The sequence below is a fragment of the Branchiostoma floridae genome, chromosome 17 (genome assembly GCF_000003815.2).
Source record: "Branchiostoma floridae strain S238N-H82 chromosome 17, Bfl_VNyyK, whole genome shotgun sequence".
Classification (NCBI taxonomy): Eukaryota; Metazoa; Chordata; class Leptocardii; order Amphioxiformes; family Branchiostomatidae; genus Branchiostoma; species Branchiostoma floridae.
The window spans coordinates 19,009,489-19,033,309 of NC_049995.1; the positions used below are offsets into that span (position 1 = coordinate 19,009,489).

General features: G+C 46.2%; 1 protein-coding gene across 5 annotated transcripts; it reads right to left on the reverse strand.

Moving 5' to 3' along the window:
- Window positions 1-1,180: 1,180 nt before the first annotated feature.
- LOC118404526 (insulin receptor substrate 1-B-like) lies at window positions 1,181-16,380 on the reverse strand. 5 transcript variants are annotated; one of them, XM_035803657.1, is made up of 14 exons: window positions 16,176-16,380; window positions 15,918-15,988; window positions 12,306-12,344; window positions 9,652-9,961; window positions 9,245-9,384; window positions 8,737-8,879; window positions 8,042-8,287; window positions 6,963-7,106; window positions 5,594-5,696; window positions 5,155-5,195; window positions 4,823-4,932; window positions 4,336-4,524; window positions 3,663-3,908; window positions 1,181-2,840 (listed from the first exon to the last, which is right to left on the reverse strand). In XM_035803657.1, the coding sequence occupies exons 2-14, from the start codon at window positions 15,981-15,983 to the stop codon at window positions 1,615-1,617; spliced, it is 3,003 nt and encodes a 1,000-aa protein (XP_035659550.1). In that variant the 5' UTR covers window positions 15,984-15,988; window positions 16,176-16,380; the 3' UTR covers window positions 1,181-1,614. The 5 variants fall into 5 exon arrangements, with proteins under 5 accessions (XP_035659550.1, XP_035659551.1, XP_035659552.1 ...); XM_035803658.1 differs by having other exon boundaries at window positions 5,155-5,183; window positions 5,582-5,696; XM_035803659.1 differs by lacking the exon at window positions 5,155-5,195 and adding an exon at window positions 4,748-4,779 and having other exon boundaries at window positions 4,855-4,932; window positions 5,553-5,696.
- Between the last annotated feature and the right edge of the window lie 7,441 nt (window positions 16,381-23,821).

Sequence of the window (23,821 nt, forward strand, 5' to 3'; positions counted from 1 at the left end):
ACCTTTTCAGTGGGCGGACTTTTCTGGCCAACTCATTTCTTGCAGAATTATGTTTGGTGGAAGCTAATACAGTAGTAGCGGCCAAAGGAACTCTTTCTTTTTATCGTTTTCAATGACTGGCGGCCATCTTGGACCCAAGCATCCCACCAACATGGCGGCCATCTTGGACCCAAGCATCCCACCAACATGGCGGCCATCTTGGACCCATGCACCCCACCAACATGGCGGCCATCTTGGACCCGTGCATCCCACCAACATGGCGGCCATCTTGGACCCATGCATCCCACCAACATGGCGGCCATCTTGGACCCGTGCATCCCACCAACATGGCGGCCATCTTGGACCCGTGCATCCCACCAACATGGCGGCCATCTTGGACCCATGCAACCCACCAACATGGCGGCCATCTTGGACCCATGCACCCCACCAACATGGCGGCCATTGATAACTTCAGATGCAGTCTACCTGGAACAGTTGTGTCCTTACACGAACCTGTCTTCTGTAAAAACCGCTACCAAGAAAAAAACAACACAACATCAAACACACATTTACCTGTCTGAGATCATTTTTACTGAACAACAGAGTCGGCAGCAGTGGGGTTTACATGACAGTGATGGTCACATATCACTCATATGTTGTTCATGTGATGTTCACATGTTGCTAACATGTTGTTCACATGTCATTCACAAGTTGTCCATGTGATGCTCAAATTTTGTCCATGTGATGCTCAAATTTTGTCCATGTAATGTCCACATGTTGTCCATGTGATGTCCACATGTTGTCCATGTGATGTTAACATGTTGTCCATGTGACGCTCACATGTTGTCCACATGACGCTCACATGTTGTCCATGTGACGCTCACATGTTGTCCACATGACGTTCACATGTTGTCCATGTGATGTTCACATGTTGTCCACATGACGTCCATATGTTGTCCATGTGATGTCCACATGTCGTCCACATGTTGTCCATGTGACGTCCACATGTTGTCTGGTGAAGTTTGGATTATTACACGACTGTGTCACCATCATTGAGGGACTATCTACTTCCATCGTCCATTCTGACATTGTCAACAGAATTTGTACATACATTATCTAGTCTAAGATATCTATAACAGGCTTTAAGCTAGAGTAACTCTGAGGTTGGCATTTTGAGGCTTTGGCAGTAAATATTTCACTATCTCCAGGCTGGTCTGTACAGACCTGGTAATCTGAGAGGTTTGAATTTCAGTCCTTGATCCGAGCGCATTTCTGGCGCGCGACGTAAAAACAACGGCAGAAATGTTGCACATGAAGCGCCCGGTTACGGGCTGGGCCCCGCCCGGACACGGGCCGGAACCACACAGGGCGGAAATTATGGGACAAAATTCATTCATTTCATTTCGTATCATATCATATCATATATCATGTCATATCTCTGTACAGTGTATTTCCACAAGTGCAGACCCGAGGCGCTGCAGAATGCACAGGACACGGCCCAAATACTTACAAATCAGCTTCTTACAAGTTCATACAGAAGGATCACTGAACAAAGTCTTTGTACAGAAGTTCTCGCTTTCTGCGGCAGACACCCTCCCATGGTAACCATGACGACACCCCTGGTTACCATGGTGATCAGAATCTGCCGTCCCGATCGTGGTACTTGGGCGAGGTGTTGCGCAGCCCCTCGGATTTAGTAAAGTCGATGCTGGCGTACGGATTCTCGTCAGCCTTGTCCTCCGAACTCACGCTGCTGCGCGGCGAGCGCGTTGCCTTGGCGACGGGGTTGTCGTCGCCGGCGGCGCCCTCGCCCTCGTCGGAGGGCAGGTCCAGCGAGATGTAGTTGAGTTCCTTCTCGCTGCTGACGGACGAGTGCCGCGAGCCCGGCTGGGAAGACTGGGTCAGCCCGCCGCCCTGACGCGACCCCAGTGAAACGTTCTCGTACGAACTGCCTGACACCGGGCTGGCGCCGGTTACCGCGGTTACTGGGCTGGCACCGGCTGCAGTTTCCACGGTTACGGGGCTGGCGCCGCCCTCCGGACTCTCCTTCGAGTTCTTCACCACGGAGATGTCCGCGGACGTGCTGAACACCGGGGAGTGTCGGATTACCCCTTGAGACGACAGCCCCTCGTCCTCGCTGGTCAGGCTGTCCTGCTTCAGCAGCCCCGGAGACTTTCCCGCGCCCTTCTCCGGACGCTCCGCGATGCTCACCGGCGCCATCAGCGAGTAATCGCTCACGTGGATCTTTGGCGAGGGCTTCTCCGACGGATATGTCAAGTTCATGTACTCGGAGCCGTCCCCTTCTGAGCCCGGCCCGTCCGCGCCCTTGGTACTGTAATCGATATTGACGTACTCGCCCGGGCTGCGCGGCCGGCCAGATTCCTCACCCGAATAGATCCCGGACTCAGATGTCGACGTTTTCCCGTCAGCCGCGGAGGTTCGCGACTCGTCTGAGGACGCGACCCCGCCGTCACCCGATATGTAGTCCATGACCGCGTAGCCGTCGTTGGGTGCGGCGGTGGGCGTCACGTTGATGTACTCGTGCTGATTGGTCAGCCTGAGCGTGGTTGGACGGTTGGTTCCCCCCGGCGATGACGATAGATGGTGCTCTGCGGGGAGAGACGACGATAACCGCTCCGACGCCGACAGCCGCTCCGAGCCCTTCGCGCCGAAGTCCATGGCCATGTAGTTGTCGTCCTGGGTCGTTTGTCCGGTTCTGCGAGCGGTTTCTGTGCCGGTTCTGCGCGGCTGCATCTCCATGTGAACGTAGCCGTCCGTAGCCTCCATCTGACCCTTCTCGATTACGGCAGCCGGCGGGGACGATTCCGCGGACGGGGAGTACACGATATACGTGTCTGGAACTGAACAGAAAGGTACGTGTTATCGTACTTATCAATCACATGCAATAGCTCTACACATACAATAGCTCCACACATACAATAGCTCCACACATACAATAGCTCCACACATACAAGAGCTCTACACATACAATAGCTCCACACATACAATAGCTCCACACATACCGGACACATACAAGAGCTCTACACATACAATAGCTCCACACATACAAGAGCTCTACACATACAAGAGCTCTACACATACAAGAGCTCTACACATACAATAGCTCCACACATGCAATAGCTCCACACATGCAATAGCTCGACACGTACAGTAGCTCTACACCTACAATAGCTCTACATCTACAATAGCTCTACACGTACAATAGCTCTACACGTACAATAGCTCTACACATACAATACCTCTACACATACAATAGCTCTACATATACAAGAGCTCTACACGATGTACGTGTCTGGAACTGAACAGGAATGTTCACGTTATGATCATTGTACTTATCTGTAACTCAATCAACCACATACAATAGCTCTATAGGCTAGAGCTGAAGGAAGTTTAGCACAAACACCTGACATCGTCAGTTCCTGTGCACAAACTAACATCATCAGTTCCCGTGCACAAACACTGTTCATGGGTAAACTTACATCACCAGTTCTGTGCACAGACAAACTTTCATCAGTAAAACTACATCATCAGTTCCTATGCACAAAACTAAATTTGAATCTAAAAATTTCTGGCAAGACAACAATTTTGAGTAATAAAAGGAAGCAGGTGTTTGGATTGTGAATGTTTTTATTGTAACTCCAAGCAGAAGAGGAAAACCTTACTTGAAGTGTTTGGCAGTGCCTGTGCCACTGGAGACATGCTCATATAGGATGAGTCATCGTTGTTGTTGTTGTTCTGTCTGTTATCCGGTCTCTGATTGGCCCAGATCTGCATGTACTCCGCGTGGTCAGGTGACCGGCTTCCCGGTGACATCGTCACGTACGGGTCGCCGTTGGCTGGGCGACGGGTGACTATCTGTCGTGGCGCCGAAACACTCGAAGGGCTCATGCTCATGTAGGACTCGTCCACTGGAGAGGGGGAGAGAAAAACACATGGTGATCACAAGAGTCACATGGTAATCACATGATGGGCTCATGGTGATCACATGATAGTCACATGATGGACTCATGCTCAAGTAGGACTGGTCCACTGCAGGAAAAATATAAGGGCACTTTTTTTCAAAAACATGTGTTAAACAGGCCTATGAGTTTAGGTTCATCTGAAACAACCAGAGGGGTGAGTAGAACAGAAAGAAACAACATGCCGACACCTGGGATCGAACCCGGGCCGGCAGATTACAAATCCAACGTGCATATCGTTCGGCCAAAAGGCTTAAGCCGTTAGGCGTCTTCGGTTTAGCAGTCCTTGAACACCACTGTTACACTAAGCTCACTGTCCTGCACAAATATCTGAGAGGCTAAGTTGGAAAAGTGACAATCTAACTGCGGTTCGTACGTCTCATGTCGGTTGTCGTGGGCGGGGTCCCCGGCGACATCGGCATGTACCCGTCCTCCAGCCGCGAGCTCAGCGTCGTGGGGCTCCCGCGCCCGATCCCGCCCGACATCGGCATGTACGACCCCTCCTGGGGTGTGGAGCGGGTCGGGTAACCCACGTCCTGGGGCGCCGACCGCGTGGGGTAGCCACCTGGGGACACAGGAAGGGTTAGTGGCACATGGTGGTCACATTATAGCCAAATTGGTCCTTACAAAAAAAGAGGAATTGTAAGCTTTTGTGCTTGCTCAGATTTAATGCACTGGTGGAATTCTGCTGTGGACGTCTGTGGATTGCAGTTTTTAAAGTCACATTTTTAAACCTTTCCTGGCCACCCCCTGCTTACCCCCCTCGCTACTTACACCCCCCCCCTTACCTGGGAATGCAGGAGCCATGGGCACGTAGCCACCCCCCTGGCTACACCCCCCGCCTTGGTTACAGCCCCCCTTACCTGGGAATGCAGGTGCCATAGGAACATATCCGTCCCCCCCACCTTCCTCTCGGATGGGCGTGTGGCTGGGGGAGTCTGGGGTCAGGCTTCGGCCGGAGGGGACGTACCGCCTGCAACAACAACACGAATATGAATGAATACAAGAGACTACAGTACACTTTACCTGTCCGTCTGTACATGAATCATAAATCGCCTACCCTGACCCCACAACACAAGCTTATACGTGTCAGTTGTAGTCCTTCTAGAGTTGCTGTCTTTCAGAGTCTCAAACAAAACCTGCTCTTGCATTTATAAAAAAAAGCTGCTAGGGGGCAGAAATCAATAAAACTTACTGCAAATAGTGATCGCTGGAGGCTGGGCTGGAGTCATACTCATCCATGGAGACCATTGTTGATACTTACTGTTGGTACTTACTGTTGGTACTTACTGTAGGTACTTACTGTTGGTACTTACTGTGGGTACTTACTGTAGGTAGTGATGGTACTTACTGTAGGTAGTGATGGTACTTACTGTAGGTAGTGAGGGTACTTACTGTAGGTACTTAGGGTACTTACTGTAGGTAGTGAGGGTACTTACTGTAGGTAGTGGGTGTACTTACTGTAGGTAGTGAGGGTACTTACTGTAGGTAGTGGGTGTACTTACTGTAGGTAGTGAGGGTACTTACTGTAGGTAGTGAGGGTACTTACTGTAGGTAGTGAGGGTACTTACTGTAGGTAGTGAGGGTACTTACTGTAGGTAGTGATCGCTGGAGGCTGGACTTGAGTCATACTCGTCCATGGAGACCGTACTCCCGTCGCTGGTGTACTCCATCAGGCCCCGGCTGATCGGCAGTGGGTGGGCGTACTGGTCCGACGCGAAGCCTGTCGGGCTGGGGCTGCACGGAAACAAACATGGTAAACAATCATTGTAAACAAACATGGTAAACAAACAGGTGGGTAAACACACGATAGTACATATTATGGTGAAGAAACACTGTTCGTAGAAGATGATGAAAACCTAAACAGACAAAATCGTCTCCTCCCAATGTTTACAGTTTTTAGATTGTCTAGTGGTCTCCCCCCAGAGGTTCCTTACCTAAGTGGTCTCCCCCCGGTGTTAGCTTCCCTGAGTGGTCTCCCCCCGGTGTTTGCTTACCGAAGTGGTTTCCCCCCGATGTTTGCATACGGAAATGGTCTCCCCGATGTTTGCTTACTGAAGTGGTCTCCCCCCAATGTTTGCTTACCGAAGTGGTCTCCCCCCGATGTTTGCTTACCAAAGTGGTCTCCCCCGATGTTTGCTTACCAAAGTGGTCTCCCCCAGGTGTTTGCTTACCAAAGTGGTCTCCCCCCGATGTTTGCTTACCTAAGCAGTCTCCCCCAGGTGTTTTCTTACCGATGTGGTCTCCCCCGATGTTTGCTTACCGAAGTGGTCTCCCCCGGTGTTTGCATACAGAAGTGGTCTCCCCCCGGTGTTTGCTTACCAAAGTGGTCTCCCCCGATGTTTGCTTACTGAAATGGTCTCCCCAGGTGTTTGCTTACCAAAGTGGTCTCCCCCGCTGTTTGCTTACAGAAGTGGTCTCCCCCCGGTGTTTGCTTACCAAAGTGGTCTCCCCCGATGTTTGCTTACTGAAATGGTCTCCCCCCGGTGTTTGCTTACCTAAGCGGTCTCCCCCCAATGTTTGCTTACCTAAGCGGTCTCCCCCCCGGTGTTTGTTTACCTAAGCGGTCTCCCCCCAGAGTTACTTACCTGAGCAGTCTCCCCCCGATGTTTGCTTACTGAAATGGTCTCCCCCCGGTGTTTGCTTACCTAAGCGGTCTCCCCCCAATGTTTGCTTACCTAAGCGGTCTCCCCCCGGTGTTTGTTTACCTAAGCGGTCTCCCCCCAGAGTTACTTACCTGAGCAGTCTCCCCCCGATGTTTGCTTACTGAAATGGTCTCCCCCCGGTGTTTGCTTACCTAAGCGGTCTCCCCCCAATGTTTGCTTACCTAAGCGGTCTCTCCCGGTGTTTGCTTACCTAAGCGGTCTCCCCCCAGAGTTGCTTACCTAAGCGGTCTCCCCCCAGAGTTGCTTACTTAAGCGGTCTCCCCCCAGAGTTGCTTACCTAAGCGGTCTCCCCCCAATGTTTGCTTACCTAAGCGGTCTCCCCCCGATGTTTGCTTACCTGAGCGGGCTGCCTGAGATGGGGGACTGTGAGAGGGAGCCCGCGGCCGACACGGAGCGGTTGAACATGCCGTGGGACCCGATGACGGACCGCGGGCTGCTCCGCTGGTGGATCGCTGATAACCGTGTCCGATTTCTGCTGGGGCTGCAGAGGGAAAACAGAGTTTGTCATCGCTGGAGTCTTCCTGCTGCTAGTAAACAAACACTAGTGGTTCCATGTTGCTTGTGTAGTTACCAAAAATAAAATTTGTCCTGTGGAATTAGTTAAAGTTTTCCTGTGTCGATAAAGATGTTGTGACTGAAAGTGAAAGTTCTTTATCAGACAGAATGACAGTGAAAGTTTTTGTACAAGTGAAAGTGGTGATGTGCAGTTAGTGAAAGCTGTTCAGTGTAGTCAAAGCGAAAATTGTTAACCAGACAGGACTGTTGAAAGTCAAAGTTGTTTACCTGACATGAATGTTGAAAGTAAGAGTTGTTTACCTGTCAGGACTGTTGAAAGTGAAAGTTGTTTACCTGACAGAACTGTTAATAGTGAAAGTTGTTTATCTGACAGGACCATTGAAAGTGAAAGTTGTTTACCTGACAGGACTGTAGAAAATGAAAGGTAGAGTTGTTTACTAGACATGACTGTTGAAAGTGAAAGTTGTTTACCTGACATGAATGTTGAAAGTAAAAGTTGTTAACTGGACAGGACTGTTGAAAGTGAAAGTTGTTTACCTGACGGGACTGTTGAAAGCGAAAGTTGTTTACCTGACAGAACCATTGAAAATGAAAGTTGTTTACCTGACAGAACCATTGAAAGTGAAAGTTGTTTACCTGAAAGATCTGATGAAAGTGACAGTTTTTTACCTGACAAGACTGTTGAAAGTGAAAGTTGTTTACCTGACATAACTGTACAAAGTGAAAGTTGTTTACCTGACATAACTTTTGAAAGTGAAAGTTGTTTACCTGACAGGACTGTTGAAAGTGAAAGTTGTTTACCTGACATAACTGTACAAAGTGAAAGTTGTTTACCTGACATAACTGTTGAAAGTGAAAGTTGTTTACCTGACAGATCTGATGAAAGTGAGAGTTGTTTACCTGACAGGACTGTTGGTCTTCATCTCGCCCTCGCTGGTGGTGCGGTACCTGGCGCCGCCTCTCCCCGGGGCGGTGGGGAGGGAGTCGCAGCGCATGCGGCTGCGGGTGGGGAGGGTGTGGCTCAGCGCCATGGTGGGGACGGTCCCGGTCATGCGCCGCCCCGCGGGAACCGGCAGCGGGTTGGACGAACCGGAGCTGCGGCTGCGCGGCCGGAACTCGTCGTCTGAACTGATGGCTTTCATCGAGCTGCGGGAGAGAACAAACAATGTTAGGATGCTGCAGTGCTGTATTAGTTTCAACTCTGACCCTCACTAACTCAAGTGCTCATGTTCACCCCTCTCTGACCTGAAGATGGCCTTATAGATGTTCACCTCTAACCTCTGACCTGTACTGAGATGAGGATGGCCTCGTGCCTGTTCACCTCTAACTCCTGACCTGTACTGACCTGAGGAAGGCCTCAAGCATGTTCACCTCTGACCCCTGACCTGTACTGACCTGAGGGTGGCCTCGTGCATGTTCACCTCTGACCCCTGACCTGTACTGACCTGAGGATGGCCTCGTGCATGTTCACCTCTAACCCCTGACCTGTACTGACCTGAGGATGGCCTCGTGCATGTTCACCTCTAACCCCTGACCTGTACTAACCTGAGGATGGCCTCAAGCATGTTCACCTCTAACCCCTGACCTGTACTGACCTGAGGATGGCCTCGTGCATGTTCTGTGCGACCAGCGTGTCCTCGACCTGCATCCAGAGTTCACCGGCGCCAGTCACCGCCGAGCGGCCGACTTCCATCAGGAAAAAACTTTCCACGTGGCCACACCGCCGGATCTGGGTTAACTGGAACAAAAAAACACAACAGGGTTATTCCTGGGGTACACAACACATGGCCACACAACAGACTAACTTCTGCTGGCTAACACAACACATGGCCACACAACAGACTAACTTCTCCCTGGCTAACACAACGCATGGCAGATTTGGGTTAGCTAGAATATAATGCACAACCAGTTGCTTTATCTCTGGTTACCAGACACGATGACACTATTTCAAACTCCTCTCCATACATCAAGTTCGGCTGTCAGTACAAGAACCCCAGTCTCACCTGGAAGTCCATAGCACTATTACCATATCCTAAAATGGCCTATTTCAAACTCCCCTCCCTACATCAATGAAAGCTGTCAGTATAAGAGCCCCAGTCCCACCTGGAAGTCCATAGCCGGTTCCTCAGAGTTCATCTTGAGCAGAGTGATGCTGTTGGCTGTGAGACAGAGGCGGTACTGCCCAGTCAGGTTCTTGGAGCTGCCCAGGCCTTTTGGCTTCAGCGTCACCTGCCACACATGTTCTGGGGAACAGGAGAATGCTGGTTACTATGTGTTCTATAGAGCAGAATTTAAATTTCTATTTGCTGATCAACCTCTCTTGTGACCCTGATGTTTGTTTGTTTGTTTGTTTACAACTCACCAAAGTTTTGTTTACTGATGAAGCCCTCCTGTTTGTTTGTTTGTTTACTCACCAAAGTTCTGTTTACTGATGAAGCCCTCCTGTTTGTTTGTTTGTTTACTCACCAAAGTTTTGTTTACTGATGAAGCCCTCCTGTTTGTTTACTCACCAAAGTTTTGTTTACTGATGAAGCCCTCCTGCGAGCCCGACTCGTGCAGGTCCTTGAGCACGGCGAGCCACGTGTCGTGTTCGTCGGCAGTGTCAGCGACCAATGAGAAGCACTCGTCGCGCGTGTACAGCACGATCATGTGTTTGTGCTTCCCGTCGTCCTTCTTGTTGATGTTGAAGCAGTGGTGCAGGAAAATCGTGCGTTTCGGCGCCGCGCCGTGACGCCATTTCTTCTCGTTGTCGAAATACTCCAGCCGGGCGGCCCCCGCGCTGCTCTTCGCGTGAAGAACGAAGTAACGCTTCTTCATCGTCTGGAAACACAAAGATGTGGTTTTAGTACAGGGATACGGGATAGAACACATGTGAGACTTAGATAGACAAAAGTTAGGGCTCGATGCCTCATCCCACCGTCACCTAGCTGTGACCTTAAAAAGATTTGTGTAAAGCCGGAGACAACAAAAGAAAGCATATAACTAGAAAGATTTGTTTTTTTATATCAATGAAATTCAATGAGCACTCTGTCAACTCGGTCGAAGCACAGTGCTAGTGGAATGAGGCTGTTAGCACAAGGACAGTTTTGCGCAGGCGCGGTGGCGAGCAGCAGCGACTTACGAGAGCTCTGAGAATTTTCCTGAATTTCACCGTATTTTGTACCTGTTACTATTTATAATTCTTCTCAGTTTATAGTATAGGCAATACTCGCAAATACCGGGAACCTGTAATACCGGTAATAGTAAAATTTTCGGTATCTAAATCAAATTCCGGACAGGTTTGAAACAATAGCTTATAGAGTGGGAGGGCTGCATGCCGCGGTAAGTACACTGAGGGAAGGGGAACCCGTTTATATACTGATTTCGTTGATATCTGGGACTGCTTATGATTGCACAGTTTACTTAGTAACTCGGACCACTTATACTTTTTGTACTGATATATTTCTTTCGCCTTGTAACGGCTAAATCTTGTGGAATTTGCAAGAATCTGAACATCGTTTACCGCCTGATTTGCATGTGAATTACCGACAGAGTGGGAGGGCGCGCAAACTGTTTGTTACTTGAACTCACTTTGATAGCTCATTTTGAGGTTTGAATTACATATATCTGGTTAACCACTTACAAATTTTGTACTGATATATCTGCTCCACATTGTAATTTGTTAACTCTTGTGAAATTTGTGAGAGTTACATCGCGTCCAACCTGATTTACATGTAAATTACGTACAGGGTGTGAGGGCACGCAAGCTGTTTTTGATCTGAAATCACGATTTGATTTACGTATCTTGTGTCGAATCGTCGGTCAACTTTGTGTATTAACTGCTTGCAACAATATTTATGACGTCCTACAGTTCTATTTGTGTATAACGGAAGCACGTGTAGGGTCTCTACTTGTCTGTGTGGCGGGAACCTGTGTGGTAAGGTCGCCTGTGAGGCGGGTACGCTTGCAGTTAGATGTGCAAAAGTTAGGTGTGACGGATCGTTCAGTGTAATATAACCAGCTGCTGCCGCGCCGCGTGCCTGCGAAGCTGGTGTGTTACGCCGAAGGGCGGTTATACCGGCTAGATAGATACAGATACAGACAGATACAGACAGGTATTTAGCACAATAATAGGTGTTAGTGCATTGATACAGGGATTTAGTACACAAGTGCAGGGCTTTAGTTTAGAAGTTAAAGTATTAATACTATTACTGAGAAGACAACAAAAGAAAGTGTATAAAGATTTGTTTTCATCAAAGAAATTCATTGAGCGCTCCATGAAATCGGTCTCAGCGAAGTGCTAGTGGAATGAGGCTGTTAGTGCCAGAACAGGTTTTAGTACATTGCTACAGGGTTTTAGTACACAAGTGCAGGGCTTTAGTTTAGAAGGAACTCTGTACCATTGGCTTCCACAGTGCTATAATTACAACATGTCTCATGATGTCTGTGTAACCTGACTATAGAACTTCAACAGCACTCAGGCATCTGGAAGGTAACTAGAGAAAAACTCCAGTCCTCGTCTCGTGCCCTCCTGACCAGCTCCATGTGGACGTGATTCAGTACAAGCAAAGGGTCAAGTTCATGGTTTATTTTTAGTACAGAGTGAGGGTGCATTTAAGGTCATCACTGTCAGCACACACAAGTCCTCATCCCAATCACAACACTTCTGAGGCTACAACAAGTCAACTCATCGGTTCTCACAACGTTTTTAGAAAGATGATGGCAAAAAAGCAGAAGACCCAGTTTCAAACTTGAATCTCTAAAACAGTTTGGACAAGGATTCAAACTTTCTTCTCAAGACTGTTTCGAATAATTCTAATTAAGCCTTTTTCTTTTAAATCGGAGAACCAAGAAGTTAACTTGACCTGGCCCTTCCCTTACCACAATGTCGTACCCAACATGGACACATATTAGGGACAGGGTTTAGTATGACAGGTTCATGTTCAACTTCAGGTGCAGACAATGTTTGAAACATGGATGCTACAAAACATGAATGTTAAAACCCAGCAGGCATCTCTGACAACAGGAGGAACTGAAAAGTCCAACTCCAAAGTTCAGTCTGGCAATAACTACAGTCTACTGCCTGGTCTCACAATAGTTCCACAGTCTCCAGTTTTCTGATGCAGTTTGAGAAGTTGACCCATGCTGGTCCATTCCACATGTAACAACTCTGAGTCTGTCTTACCCCTACATACAAATAGTCTTGTCTCAACGTCCACCTCGCCTGCTCAAATTCAAAAAACAGTATCAATGGTATGTGAGTGAATATGTGCACACACACACTCTCACATATACACTCACACGTCCACCTTGCCTGCTCAGAAACAATATCAATGATACATGAGTGGATACATGTGCTCTCTCTCTCTCTTTCACACACACTAAAAGTAAAACACACAAATACACTTAAGTTAAACACTGCTCCAAAGCAATGGAACATAAGCGGCATTGCATACACACTGTCACACAAGCATCCATGCACGCACATCTGTGTTATATTTTGTCTGACCCTTGCCTCTTCCCTCATGACCTCAATGAAAAGTGGCCTGCAGGCCGTTTTGACCTTCTCATGAATAATAAATAAAGGTTCAAACAGTCAAACAAACACACACAAACTACCCACACTCTCACACACATACACTAGCATACATATAAACAGATACAACTCTTACATAGACTAACACTGCAGTTTTGTGGAATTATCAGAGGGCATAAATTTATCTGTCATTAAATTAACATTTCTTGTCTTGATTAACACAATAATAGCAGAGGAAAAGAGTTTCTATAACAACATTATCAAATTATCAGCATTATGCAAATCAGAAACCTTAGAATAATTCATATCTGACAATGTGGGTTTATTTATCTATTTATTTGAAAATTTGGAAAAAAATTTGAGGTGTGTTGGAAACATATTTCTTACACTACAGTCTCAGATCCTATCCAACATGGTACTAGTACAGGGCTCGAAATACTGGGGTTTTGTGCACCCAGGTGCACCCAAAATTGGACCTGTACACCCAATCTTTTTCTGTGGGTGCACAGGGTGCACCCAAATGCTTTTATAGGCTTATGTATGTTAAGATGTCAGTATACTAAGTAAACACCATATTCTTGACATCTATGTGAAAAATAATAGAATGACTGTCATAGTACTTATGATTTCTGAAGAGCCCCGTTCAAATTACTAATTTAGTAGGTTTGCAATTAGGTTATTCTGATATTCTACTTTATCTTATGTGGTGCACCCAAAAATATTTTGGTGCACCCAATTTTCTAGGTTGGGTGCACCAGTGCACCTATTCCCAAAAATGAATTTCGAGCCCTGTAGTACATGTATTGCAGCAATCTCGTGATTCATGTCATGTGAGTGTGAGTGACAAATAATAGTACAACTATTAATGTAGAGTTCTGTAGTCTTACTTCCTCGTGGTGAGAATTTTAATTTTGATTATAGAATATTTCTCAATTCTCATTCTTTTCATACAGACAGATGAGAAATAGATGGTTGTGGAAAAACTTGACTATATTTCCTTCCTGTGTGTACAAACTTTCCTCTTAGACTCTACACACTATCACACACAGGACCAGGACTTCAAAGGCACACACACATACACATACACAGAAACACACTCGTACACAAACATGCAAACACATACAGACACAGGGCTCAGACAACAAACGCAAACACACAAATACACACACATACACACTGCAGGAACCAAGACAACAATAACATACTCTCCAACCATATACATGCACCACAAAAAAACATATATATACACACACACATATATACACACAGACATGTAGAGACAATCACACACAAACTGCAGGAACTAAGACAACAATAATAACATCCGCTCTCCAACCAAACACAAACCCACACACACGGCCAGGAGTGCCTCCTCCACAATACCCCCCTCCCCACCCATCCATATGCATGTACTACAGATGACATAATTGAATTAATTCCTGCTGACCCCAGATAAGCCCAGATAAGCCATGATAAGTACTGGGATCAGCTGGGAGGTTATTTTTATTGGACGCTGGAATTAATGAGAAAATGGCTTCTGTGTGTTTACATAGGAATTAATGAGGAAATGGCTTCTGTGTGTTTACATAGGCTTGGAGAAACTCTCACTGCACAGTGCAGCTTTGTTTGAACAAAATACAAGCTTTACTTTGCTAAATTCTAAATTCATTTCTAAACAAGTCATAAGACAACACGTCTGTCAATATGACTTGGAACAAAGGGAGAAATGAAGTTGAACTTTCAAATAGGTAAAATGGGTTTGAGAAATTGGTCTATACTGAAGCACAATAAAATAAAAATTTACATAGAAAAACAGGAGCCCAGTTGGCGGGATCGGATGCAGGGTTCTAGCCAGGATTTTTTTTTAGCGTAGTGGGAATGGTATGGTAGCGAAGCGACTAATCAGGAGCTTGTTTTGGAAGGGGGGTCTTGGTCCTTCCACGGTGAGATTTGAAGATGTAGAGTTAAAAGTTAAGATTTTGGGGTCAGTTTTGAGTGGCATATTATCATTTTTCATTGTTCAGACATTGATTAGTCATTGTTGAACAAGCAAATGACAGCAAAGCACCACTACACTAGTTAAAATTAAGCGTAGTGGCCATTATTTTAGCGTAGGGGTCACAAATTTTAGCGTAGGGGCCCACTACGCTAAAATGCACTAGCTAGAACCCTGGGATGTTTTTTTTTTTGTGTATCTGCAATTGTGTTGTATTTTAAGTTCCACCTTAGAATGCCTATTTCTAGTATCTAACTGTGGTGCTGGCTGCAAAATCCTGTCTCCTGTTGTCAGCTGTTCTGAGGGTAATCAAATCTGCTGAGGTCAACGACCTTCCCTCCACCTGCCCAGCTCTCAGGCCAGTATTCAGCCTGGCCAGTATTGACTGTATGCTGACTGTATGCTGACTGTATGCTGACTGAAGAGAAATAAAGAGCCTAACCGAAGAACTTTCGATGTTCTACTCTACTCTTGATCCATAGCATAGGACTCTGGCCCGTTGGACTCCGGCTCTGGCCCATACCCACCCTAACCCTCCTCTCGGACTCTGGCCTGTACCGACCCTCACCATCCCTGGACTATGGCCTATTAAACTCCGGCTCTGGTCCATACCAACCCTGACCGTCCTACTGCGCCCAGGCCCATACAGACAGTGACCATCTCTCGGGCAGACTCTGGCTCTTCCCTCAGACTTTGGGCCATACTGACCATAGCCTCCCCTCGTAGTCGTACTCTTGTGCGTACCAACCCAGGTCCTTCCCTCACACCCTTCCTCCCATTCACACCCTGACCGTACTTACACCCAGTCCAGTACAGACGGACTCTGGCCAGTACTGACCCCGACGCTCCATTCGGATGAACTTGCACCCTGGCCTTGGACTTTGGTCAGAACAGACCCTGACCATCTCCTTGTGCGGACTCATGTGCACCCAGGCCCTGGCCTCTGGCCCTTTCCTAGAACTCTAGCCCATACCAACTCTGGCCCTTTCCTCGTACACTGGCCCGTACCGTACCCACCCTGACCCACCCCTCGTACTCTGGCCCGTACCGTACCCACCCTGACCCACCCCTCATACTCTGGCCTGTACTAACTTTGGCCCTCTCCTCAGACCATGGTAAGGACTGACCCAGGCCCTTCCTTCGCACCCCGGCCCGTACCGTACCCACCCTGACCCTCCCCTCGAGCAGACTCGCACCCCGGCCCGTACCGTACCCACCCTCACCCTCCCCTCGGGCAGACTCGCACCCTGGCCCGTAGGACCCACCTTGAGTTTCCGCAGGTATCCGTGTTTCCGCACGTCCTCGGGAGTGTCCCCGCCAGCAGACATCATGGCGGCTACAGAAGAGGAACAAGAGCAGAAAAATCGCCGTTACGATCTTCATAAAAACCCGAAATTCTCCAAATTCAGCCCAAACTTGCAGACAGGGGGAGGGGGGCAGGAGTGGTGACTAATTTTTCAACGTGGGTGGGAAGCTCACGACTCGGGGCTTGTGCCGCCGCCGTACGGGAAAACCAGACTCACCTTCCCCGGCAAACTCCGCAGGAACGGTCGGGGGAACTCACTCTGTCGCCTGCCGAAATCTGGGCGCGATATGATCTATAAAACCGAAGTTATGCGTAAAAAAACAACATGTTTTCGTGAAATACGCATCGCAGTTCCTTCCTCCATAATACCTCAGGTCACGTGACATCCGACACGGCGCCCCAGGGCGCATGCGCGCGCGCCGCGAGTCGTAAACAATGACGTCACACGAGCCGACTCCCTCCGTGACGTTTCACCAGATCCAAGCAGACGTTTGTCGCCGCTTTTTGCAGTTTTCTATTTTTGGAGCAGATTTCTTTACATCTCAGCGTTCCGTTTTCCGTTTTCTGTGTGTAGTGACTTTTATATGTTGAAAAGCTTACGTATGCAACGTTGGCATTCGACTATGTTATAAAGGGAAAACTTTGTAACTTCATCTACAATTGTTTGTTTATGTGGATCTTCAACTATTCATGAGATGTTCAATTCGACCTGCAGGACGCTTTTCATTGAGGTCATGAGGGAGGTAAGGGTCAGATAAATATAACCTCCTTGATTACATCGAGTTCTAATATTAGTAATAAATCTATCAACACATATCATATTAACTCAATTACATGTACATATTGCAAGAACGCGTATTTGTTCGAATCTTTTCGTTTTGGTCATTAATTTTGTATGAATTAAATTAAGTATAGATATAGATGGAGCATACCTTTTCTACTATATTCTTAATCTATTTTAAGCCTAAGTAATAGTACAATAATAATACAATATACTTATTATGGACAGTGCAATGTCAGATAAAGGCAAAGTCTAACAAATCTGATAATTCAGCCTCCTTCAAAGATATCTCGTGGGGCTGGCTTGTATTGGGGGGGGGGGGGGTGCGCTGGTTCGCGATTTTCAACGCTGAGGTTTTCTAACTCGGGAAAAGTCGTTTGCCGTGGAGGGAGTTTCGTCCCTGCAATTTTCAAAGTTTCCGCTAAGAGGCGCTTAAGACCGTAAACCCATGGAAGTTTCTACCTTTCTGGGTGATAAAAACTATCAACTAACCGCTAAAGCTACCGTTCAGTCTATATCAATGGTGATAAAATTTTTGATCTAACATCTGAATGATAACGAACGGAGTAAGGTTGAATTAAAACTAGTTGATGTAAGAACAAACAGAAAGCATTGTCAGGGTTGAACAAGTTTTCTAAAATCCACTTGTCCTATCGGGCAAGCACATAAAAAATGTACTTGCCCGAACCAATTTTTCACTTGCCCAAACTTCAAATGTCACTGTTACTAGTATATGCATTTTCACTTCCAGCAATGGAATTCACTGTAGACAATTGCTTGATGTCATGACTGTAAAAAGTAACAAGTATATCAAAATTGCACTAAAATCAATGGAAAAATCTTACTTGTCCGATCGGACAAGTGGGGTAGGACATGCACTTGCCCCAAACAGCACTTTCACTTGCCTGGACAATAGGGCTAGTGGACTTGTTTATCCCTGATTGTTCTTCTTGACGGACCTGTGTTTGCAAAATGTCGTCTGTGATGTGATTTTGGAAATGTCAGTGTCCAGATGCATTTTATTTTTACATTCAGGGTGTTAACTGTTTGGGTCATTGCGAACAAATACGAATCAGCAACACAACTATAACTGTTCTTAGCATCTGAGTCCTGATCTTCCTTTGTCTCTGCCCGGGCGAACTTCGAATTCACCAAGGACGATCAGCTGCAATAAGTACAGTCGTCGCTAGGCGTCGTGGTTGGAGCACGCCTCATGACGAACCTATTCCTAGTACTGTTCAGTTGACTGAGGGTATTCCACAAGAAAACAAACCAATTAACAAACATCGTTACGTTGCATCACTATTTATTGTTCATACAGCGCAGAAGCACCCATTGGCAGCTTTGCTCTTGGCGTATTGCGAAGGTAGAAATACAAACATTTTGGTGTTAATAATAACTTAATTACGTAACTCCCCATGCGTCATCATCAATGTTGTTAACATTCGTCAACATAAATATTCATTAAGGTTTCATAATTAATCATCGTTGCGTTCAATTATCGTGACGTCATCGATGCGTTCGACGGTCGTTACGTCGTCGTCAATGCGTTCGACGGTCGTGACGTCTTCATCGATGTGTTCTGCTGTGATGACGTCACCCATCAGTGTGTTCAGCTGTGTCCTTCCGGGCGGACGACCGGTCAGGTGTCACGTGACTTCCGGCGGCTCGTCACCAGTCAGCTGGTCTCAGGTCTGGATTCGGAGGTCTGGAAACTGACATATAACGTTAGATCACTATAAAAGAGAGCCGGTAGCATGATGGTATGTGGAGTGCTACCTCAAACATTCAGCTGCGCCCTTTCCGTGTGCGACCCCCCCCCCCCCTCTACACAAACACCACCCCGTGTGAATGCCCCCTACAAACACACTTGTACCCCCTCCACACACACGCGGACGGCCCGTTGTTCAGGTGAGAGTACAGGTGAGGAACTATGGCAGTTCAAACGCTCCAAGCCGCCATTGTTCTGAAGTACTCAGGTTCGCGCTGCAGCGGAATCCGGGCGATACGCCGTATCTTCCGTCTGTGTATTTACGGGCAAATATCTACCGTTATGATGTTTTAATCGCGCGGGGGTCACCTAGCCCTGCCCCCGCCGGCCTTCCCCGCGCGCCCCGCTGGAGCCGCCCCGAAGGTTCCCAGCGCTGAGGGGGCATTTTTTCAACTATTAATGTAATTTCTGCTCGTTATACTTTGCCCTGGCACACAGAGATGTGTGCATTGTAACGTGTTGTGGTGCGTTTCGCAGTACGGTAGGAATGCGGCCCGTACTAAACACACACTCACGATGTGTACACTTTATGTAACTGTTAAAATTCAACCCGATAAAAGCGGTTCTGCCGATAGCGCTGTTGAAACGGCGCGGCTGATAAGAACGAGTTAAGTGATATTAATCGTCACCGAGCCAGAAAACAGCTCCATTTGATGGGGGCACGAACAAACGGAAAAACTTCGGACACAAGTCTTCTTACCTGGTCAATGAGATCTTACCTGTGCAACACACCTGTATAGCTCACCTGTAGAAACTCACCTGGCTTATCGCTGTTTATAAAGTCGGACCGCTTGGAGCGGTGTTTCTTCCAGTATTTGCCCTGATAATGTGGGCTTGAGTACCGCTAGTTGAGATAATAGTACAATAACACTATACAGATAGCGCACAATAGCGCACACAGTTATACTAGCCTATAGAGATAAACACTATAACACACAATAATGCACAAAATAGTGTTCAAAACAGCTATAGATAAACGCTATAACACAGATAGCGCACAATAGCGCACACAGTTATACTAGCCTATAGAGATAAACACTATAACACACAATAATGCACAAAATAGTGTTCAAAAAACAACACTATAACACAGATAGCGCACCACACACAGTTAACATAAACACACCATAATGCACAAAGTAGTGTACAGTACGCTATAGAGATAAAAACTAACACACAATAGGGTACAGTACCTATAACAGCAAATCTCACAATAATGTACAAAATAGTATAAACACCAATGTTACAACACACAATAATGCAAAATATCCTAGAGATAAGACCATAGCACACATTAAAGTTTTAAATATGACAGAGTATAAGCTGATAGCCGTACAGAACAATAGTGTTGGACCCAGTACGCAACAGAGGTAAACATGATAATATTTGAAACCATTACTCCAGAGGGAGATACGATTGTTTGTTCACATTGATATAAAACTTCCAATACTGGCTCGCAGTCCGGACTGCACAAAACTGTTTCAAAGCTACGTTTATGATGGTATGGTGGTTAGTTAGTGAGGCTGAAGAGAGTGACAGATGTCACTCGAAACGTCCGGAAGTAAATCTCCGTTTTTATTACCCAGTTGTAGAGATTGAATTGTATTCTAATGAATTTTTCAAAGCTAAACGATGCTCTGACAGTGTGTTGTTGTTGTAGTTGCTAGTGACCGTGTGCAAGTCGAGACACTTTTATTGGCTGACATTGAAACGAAAACTCGGCCTGAGATGGAAACTGTCTCATACTAAATGTTCTTACATTTCCCATAGTAGCCTCCAGAGCGGACTTCAGCCTAACTAGCTCAGGTTTCTCCGGAGCCGATTATCTCCTGATTTTGTTATCAAACCAGCTCAGACATTTTTGGAAGCAGAGTTGAGGAATTTATCATATGTTACCATCTAACACAGAACAACAAGTGATAAAACATGTTTGCTGTCTGTTTTCATTTCCTATATATCTTAGGCGAATCCAGTCAGAAACATTTCCTTCGCTTCAAGACATCTTAAGAAAAGTATCTTTATCTCAATCATTTCAGTTTAGTGCGACAACAGGGCGTCTAAAAAAGGACCTACATTCAACTTGTATCCTTCGAGCTTAGGACTAAAATTCTTGTAGCAAATACTCATTCATTCATCTGTTTATTAATCCGTCCATTCATTCATTCTTCCGTTCATCCATCTATCCGTTCAGGTGCTCCGTGCCGTTGGACTCCTTCCCGTTACCATGGTAACGGCCCGACGTATTTGACGTCAGCTGCATTACTGTTGACCAATTAGTAGTTATGTACGTAGCGGGGCGCACATTCGGTAGCGGCTATACTCAGTAGCGTTCCTTCATACCGGTGCACAAGAACACCGGAGATGTTAGCCAGGGTGCAAATCTACCAGTTGTTCCTGTCTTGTACGACTAGATACCCGTATTCATGCCTGTAGGATGCAGGAATCTTAATTGTTTTCAATTTTGCATTTTCCTCTTTGCACCTTTTGGTAGCCTTCCGATACCGTCATAACGGGGTTACTTTGTTGTGTTCTGTAAATTTTTTATTTCAATGTTTATTTGTTATAAGAAATAACATGCCACGTCTAAAAACACAGACTTCACTGATTATCAGCACTTCAAGATTCAGTAACAACCCCGTACCGCCAACGTTAATGTACTAAGGGATTAAACTGACGCCATTGGCAAATATTTGGTTTACGTCATAATTATGCTTTATTGATGTTTATATTTGTGAAAAACCGAATAGCTACAAACTTTACCAACAAAACTAGTCTACATTCTTAATCCTGGTGTGTCAAACCTCTTCATGACGTTCTGTTTGATTTGTGATTAAGTCTCTTAATTCAGAGATTAGTCCACGTACAACAAAACATCAATCATTTTAGCCACTGGCTGCAATTTCAATAAACCAGATGAGAATGATTTCACATAAAACGTGTCTGCAACGCTGCTGTTAACTTTTAAGTTTGTGTGTGTGTGTGTGTGTGTATTCAGAAGAAATAGGCAACGTTTGCCCGCTATGTGCGGCAATGCAGTGTTTCTGTGGAAGCATCATACCACCCTTCAGTCTACAGTGTTTACCTGCCGTGATAACCACACGGTGGATTAAATCGACAGTTGTCTTTGTCATTTTGTCGTTTGTACTCCGTGGAGAGCCCCTTGTTCAGTAGCTTCTCCCGGGCCGGTAGTCAGGCATTTACAGAATAGCGGTAACAGCCAGATAACTCTGGTAATGTTTGCCAAAAAGCAAACCTGGCATTTATAATTACCGCTACTGCTAAATCCCATGTTTTGGGCAGTGATAGATATGCTTGTTCAGAAGTGAGTGAGTTCATTCAACTTGTCGTTTTTACTTGCATATATACTATAGCCAATATACTATTACTATATATAGCCCCTTATAACGTTTCCCGTGCCGGCAGTCGGGCGGAGCCGTGCCGGTAGGGGGGAGGCTTGTAAAGTCACTTGTACTGAGTGAGTATAGCTTCCCGTACCGTTAGTAAGTTCAGTGATGTTGTCGTTGTTACTTGCATATATACTATTGTATAGCCCCTTGTTGAGTTTCCGTGCCGGTAGTCGGGCGGAGTTACTGTGGAGCCGTCGGCAAATATCGGCAATCTGCGGATAAAGCGGGCTGCTTGACCCGAGGTCACGGCCGCGCCTGATAACACGGATAATGTACATAAGCTGCCGCCTGACGTGTACGTGCCGGTGTGACGTTGGTGTGGTCTGTCTGACGCTATAGCGACCGCCAGCGGCCAGGAAAACACGTCTGTAAATGTTAGCTGTACCGACAAGTCAAGTCAAAGTTTAATGCACGGCGATTGTAACAGGCACAATGTAGCGGGCAAAGACTACTAGTTACATTAATCTATTACGGTTTACGCGTAGGTGAGGAATTATATGTCTACTACAGGGCTATACATAGTCAACAATCAAAGTTAATTGTAAACCATTGTATCAGCTACAATGTATGGCAGATAACATGTTATCAACAACTACAAACTATCAATAGTGGACTAATCTGACATCATTACTCAATACATGATATATATAGACAGGTATAGAGCCAAGACATAGTTAAAGCACGTTGAATATTTCTCTATTTGTTTCGGGTAATGTTGTTTTCTTACACTCTTAAGTTTTTCTTTTTAGGTTTTTGCATGGAGGTCTAACTGTACTGGCGTTCGTCGACAGAGATGTGTCGGAACTTGACAAAAGTACAAAAACATCGCCCGAATATGACAGTGTTTAACAAGTCTTTCCGTAGAGACTTCAACGTGCCCGTGTAAGGGCCTGTGCGAGGCTATTGTTACCTCAACATTGCTGTGTTTACCATGGCTTCCTGTGGCAGCTTTGACGCGCCCTTGGAACAGCTTGTCCGAGGCTATTGCGGCCTTCTGTATGCTGAAACGTGTAACAAAGCCCATGCGTTAGCTGGACACATTTCTGTTGTTTTCCCATCTTCTTGTTGTTGAGGGCCTGTGCGAGGCTATTACGGCATGTGTAACAAAGCCCGTGCGTCAGGTCTGCACATTTCTGCGGTTTTCCCATCTTCTTGTTGTGGAGGGCCTGTGCGAGGCTATTACGGCATGTGTAACAAAGCCCGTGCGTTAGCTGGTTACATTTCTGCGGTTTCCCCGGTTTCCTGTCAAACCCGGCCTCACAAAACTTCACCTTTCAGCTGCCCAGTGGCGGCCACATGAGACCCGCCGGGAGTTATAACTATATAGGAACTGATAAACTAGACTCTTCTTGGGCAGTTTGCAAATTAAAGAACCAAACAACACAAAATCACACGCTTCAATTCCTTATTATCAGTTAAGCGGCGTTTTCTTGTGTGAAGTTTTTCGTGGAAAAGTTTCGATAGATAATTTGCGTGTTTTGTCACATTCATGAAAACTTCTGGACAAATATTTGAGCACCAATTAACGCGTTTCCTGTGGGCTGTCCTTTATAACGTAACGCGGAAAAGTTGTGATAAATGTTTAAGTAACAAATAACATGATTTCCGGTGCATTGTCTTGTGTATGTGGTACTATTTAAGTTAGTATTAGTTGTGATGTTAGATTGTTTACATGGTTAGAATGGTTCAAGTATACGAATGATAAAGTGTAAATTACCTAATAAGTCAATAATTAGTTTGTTTGATGTGTAAAAAGTATAAAAGTCAGCCTTTGGCTGCGATAGACTTTTCACAGCTGATTATGATGATAAAAATAAAGCCATCCATCCATTGGATACACGGCCGCCAGCCTTACATGACGTCATGACGTGGGGTATCAGGTGACACTTGTCCGACGTGAACTG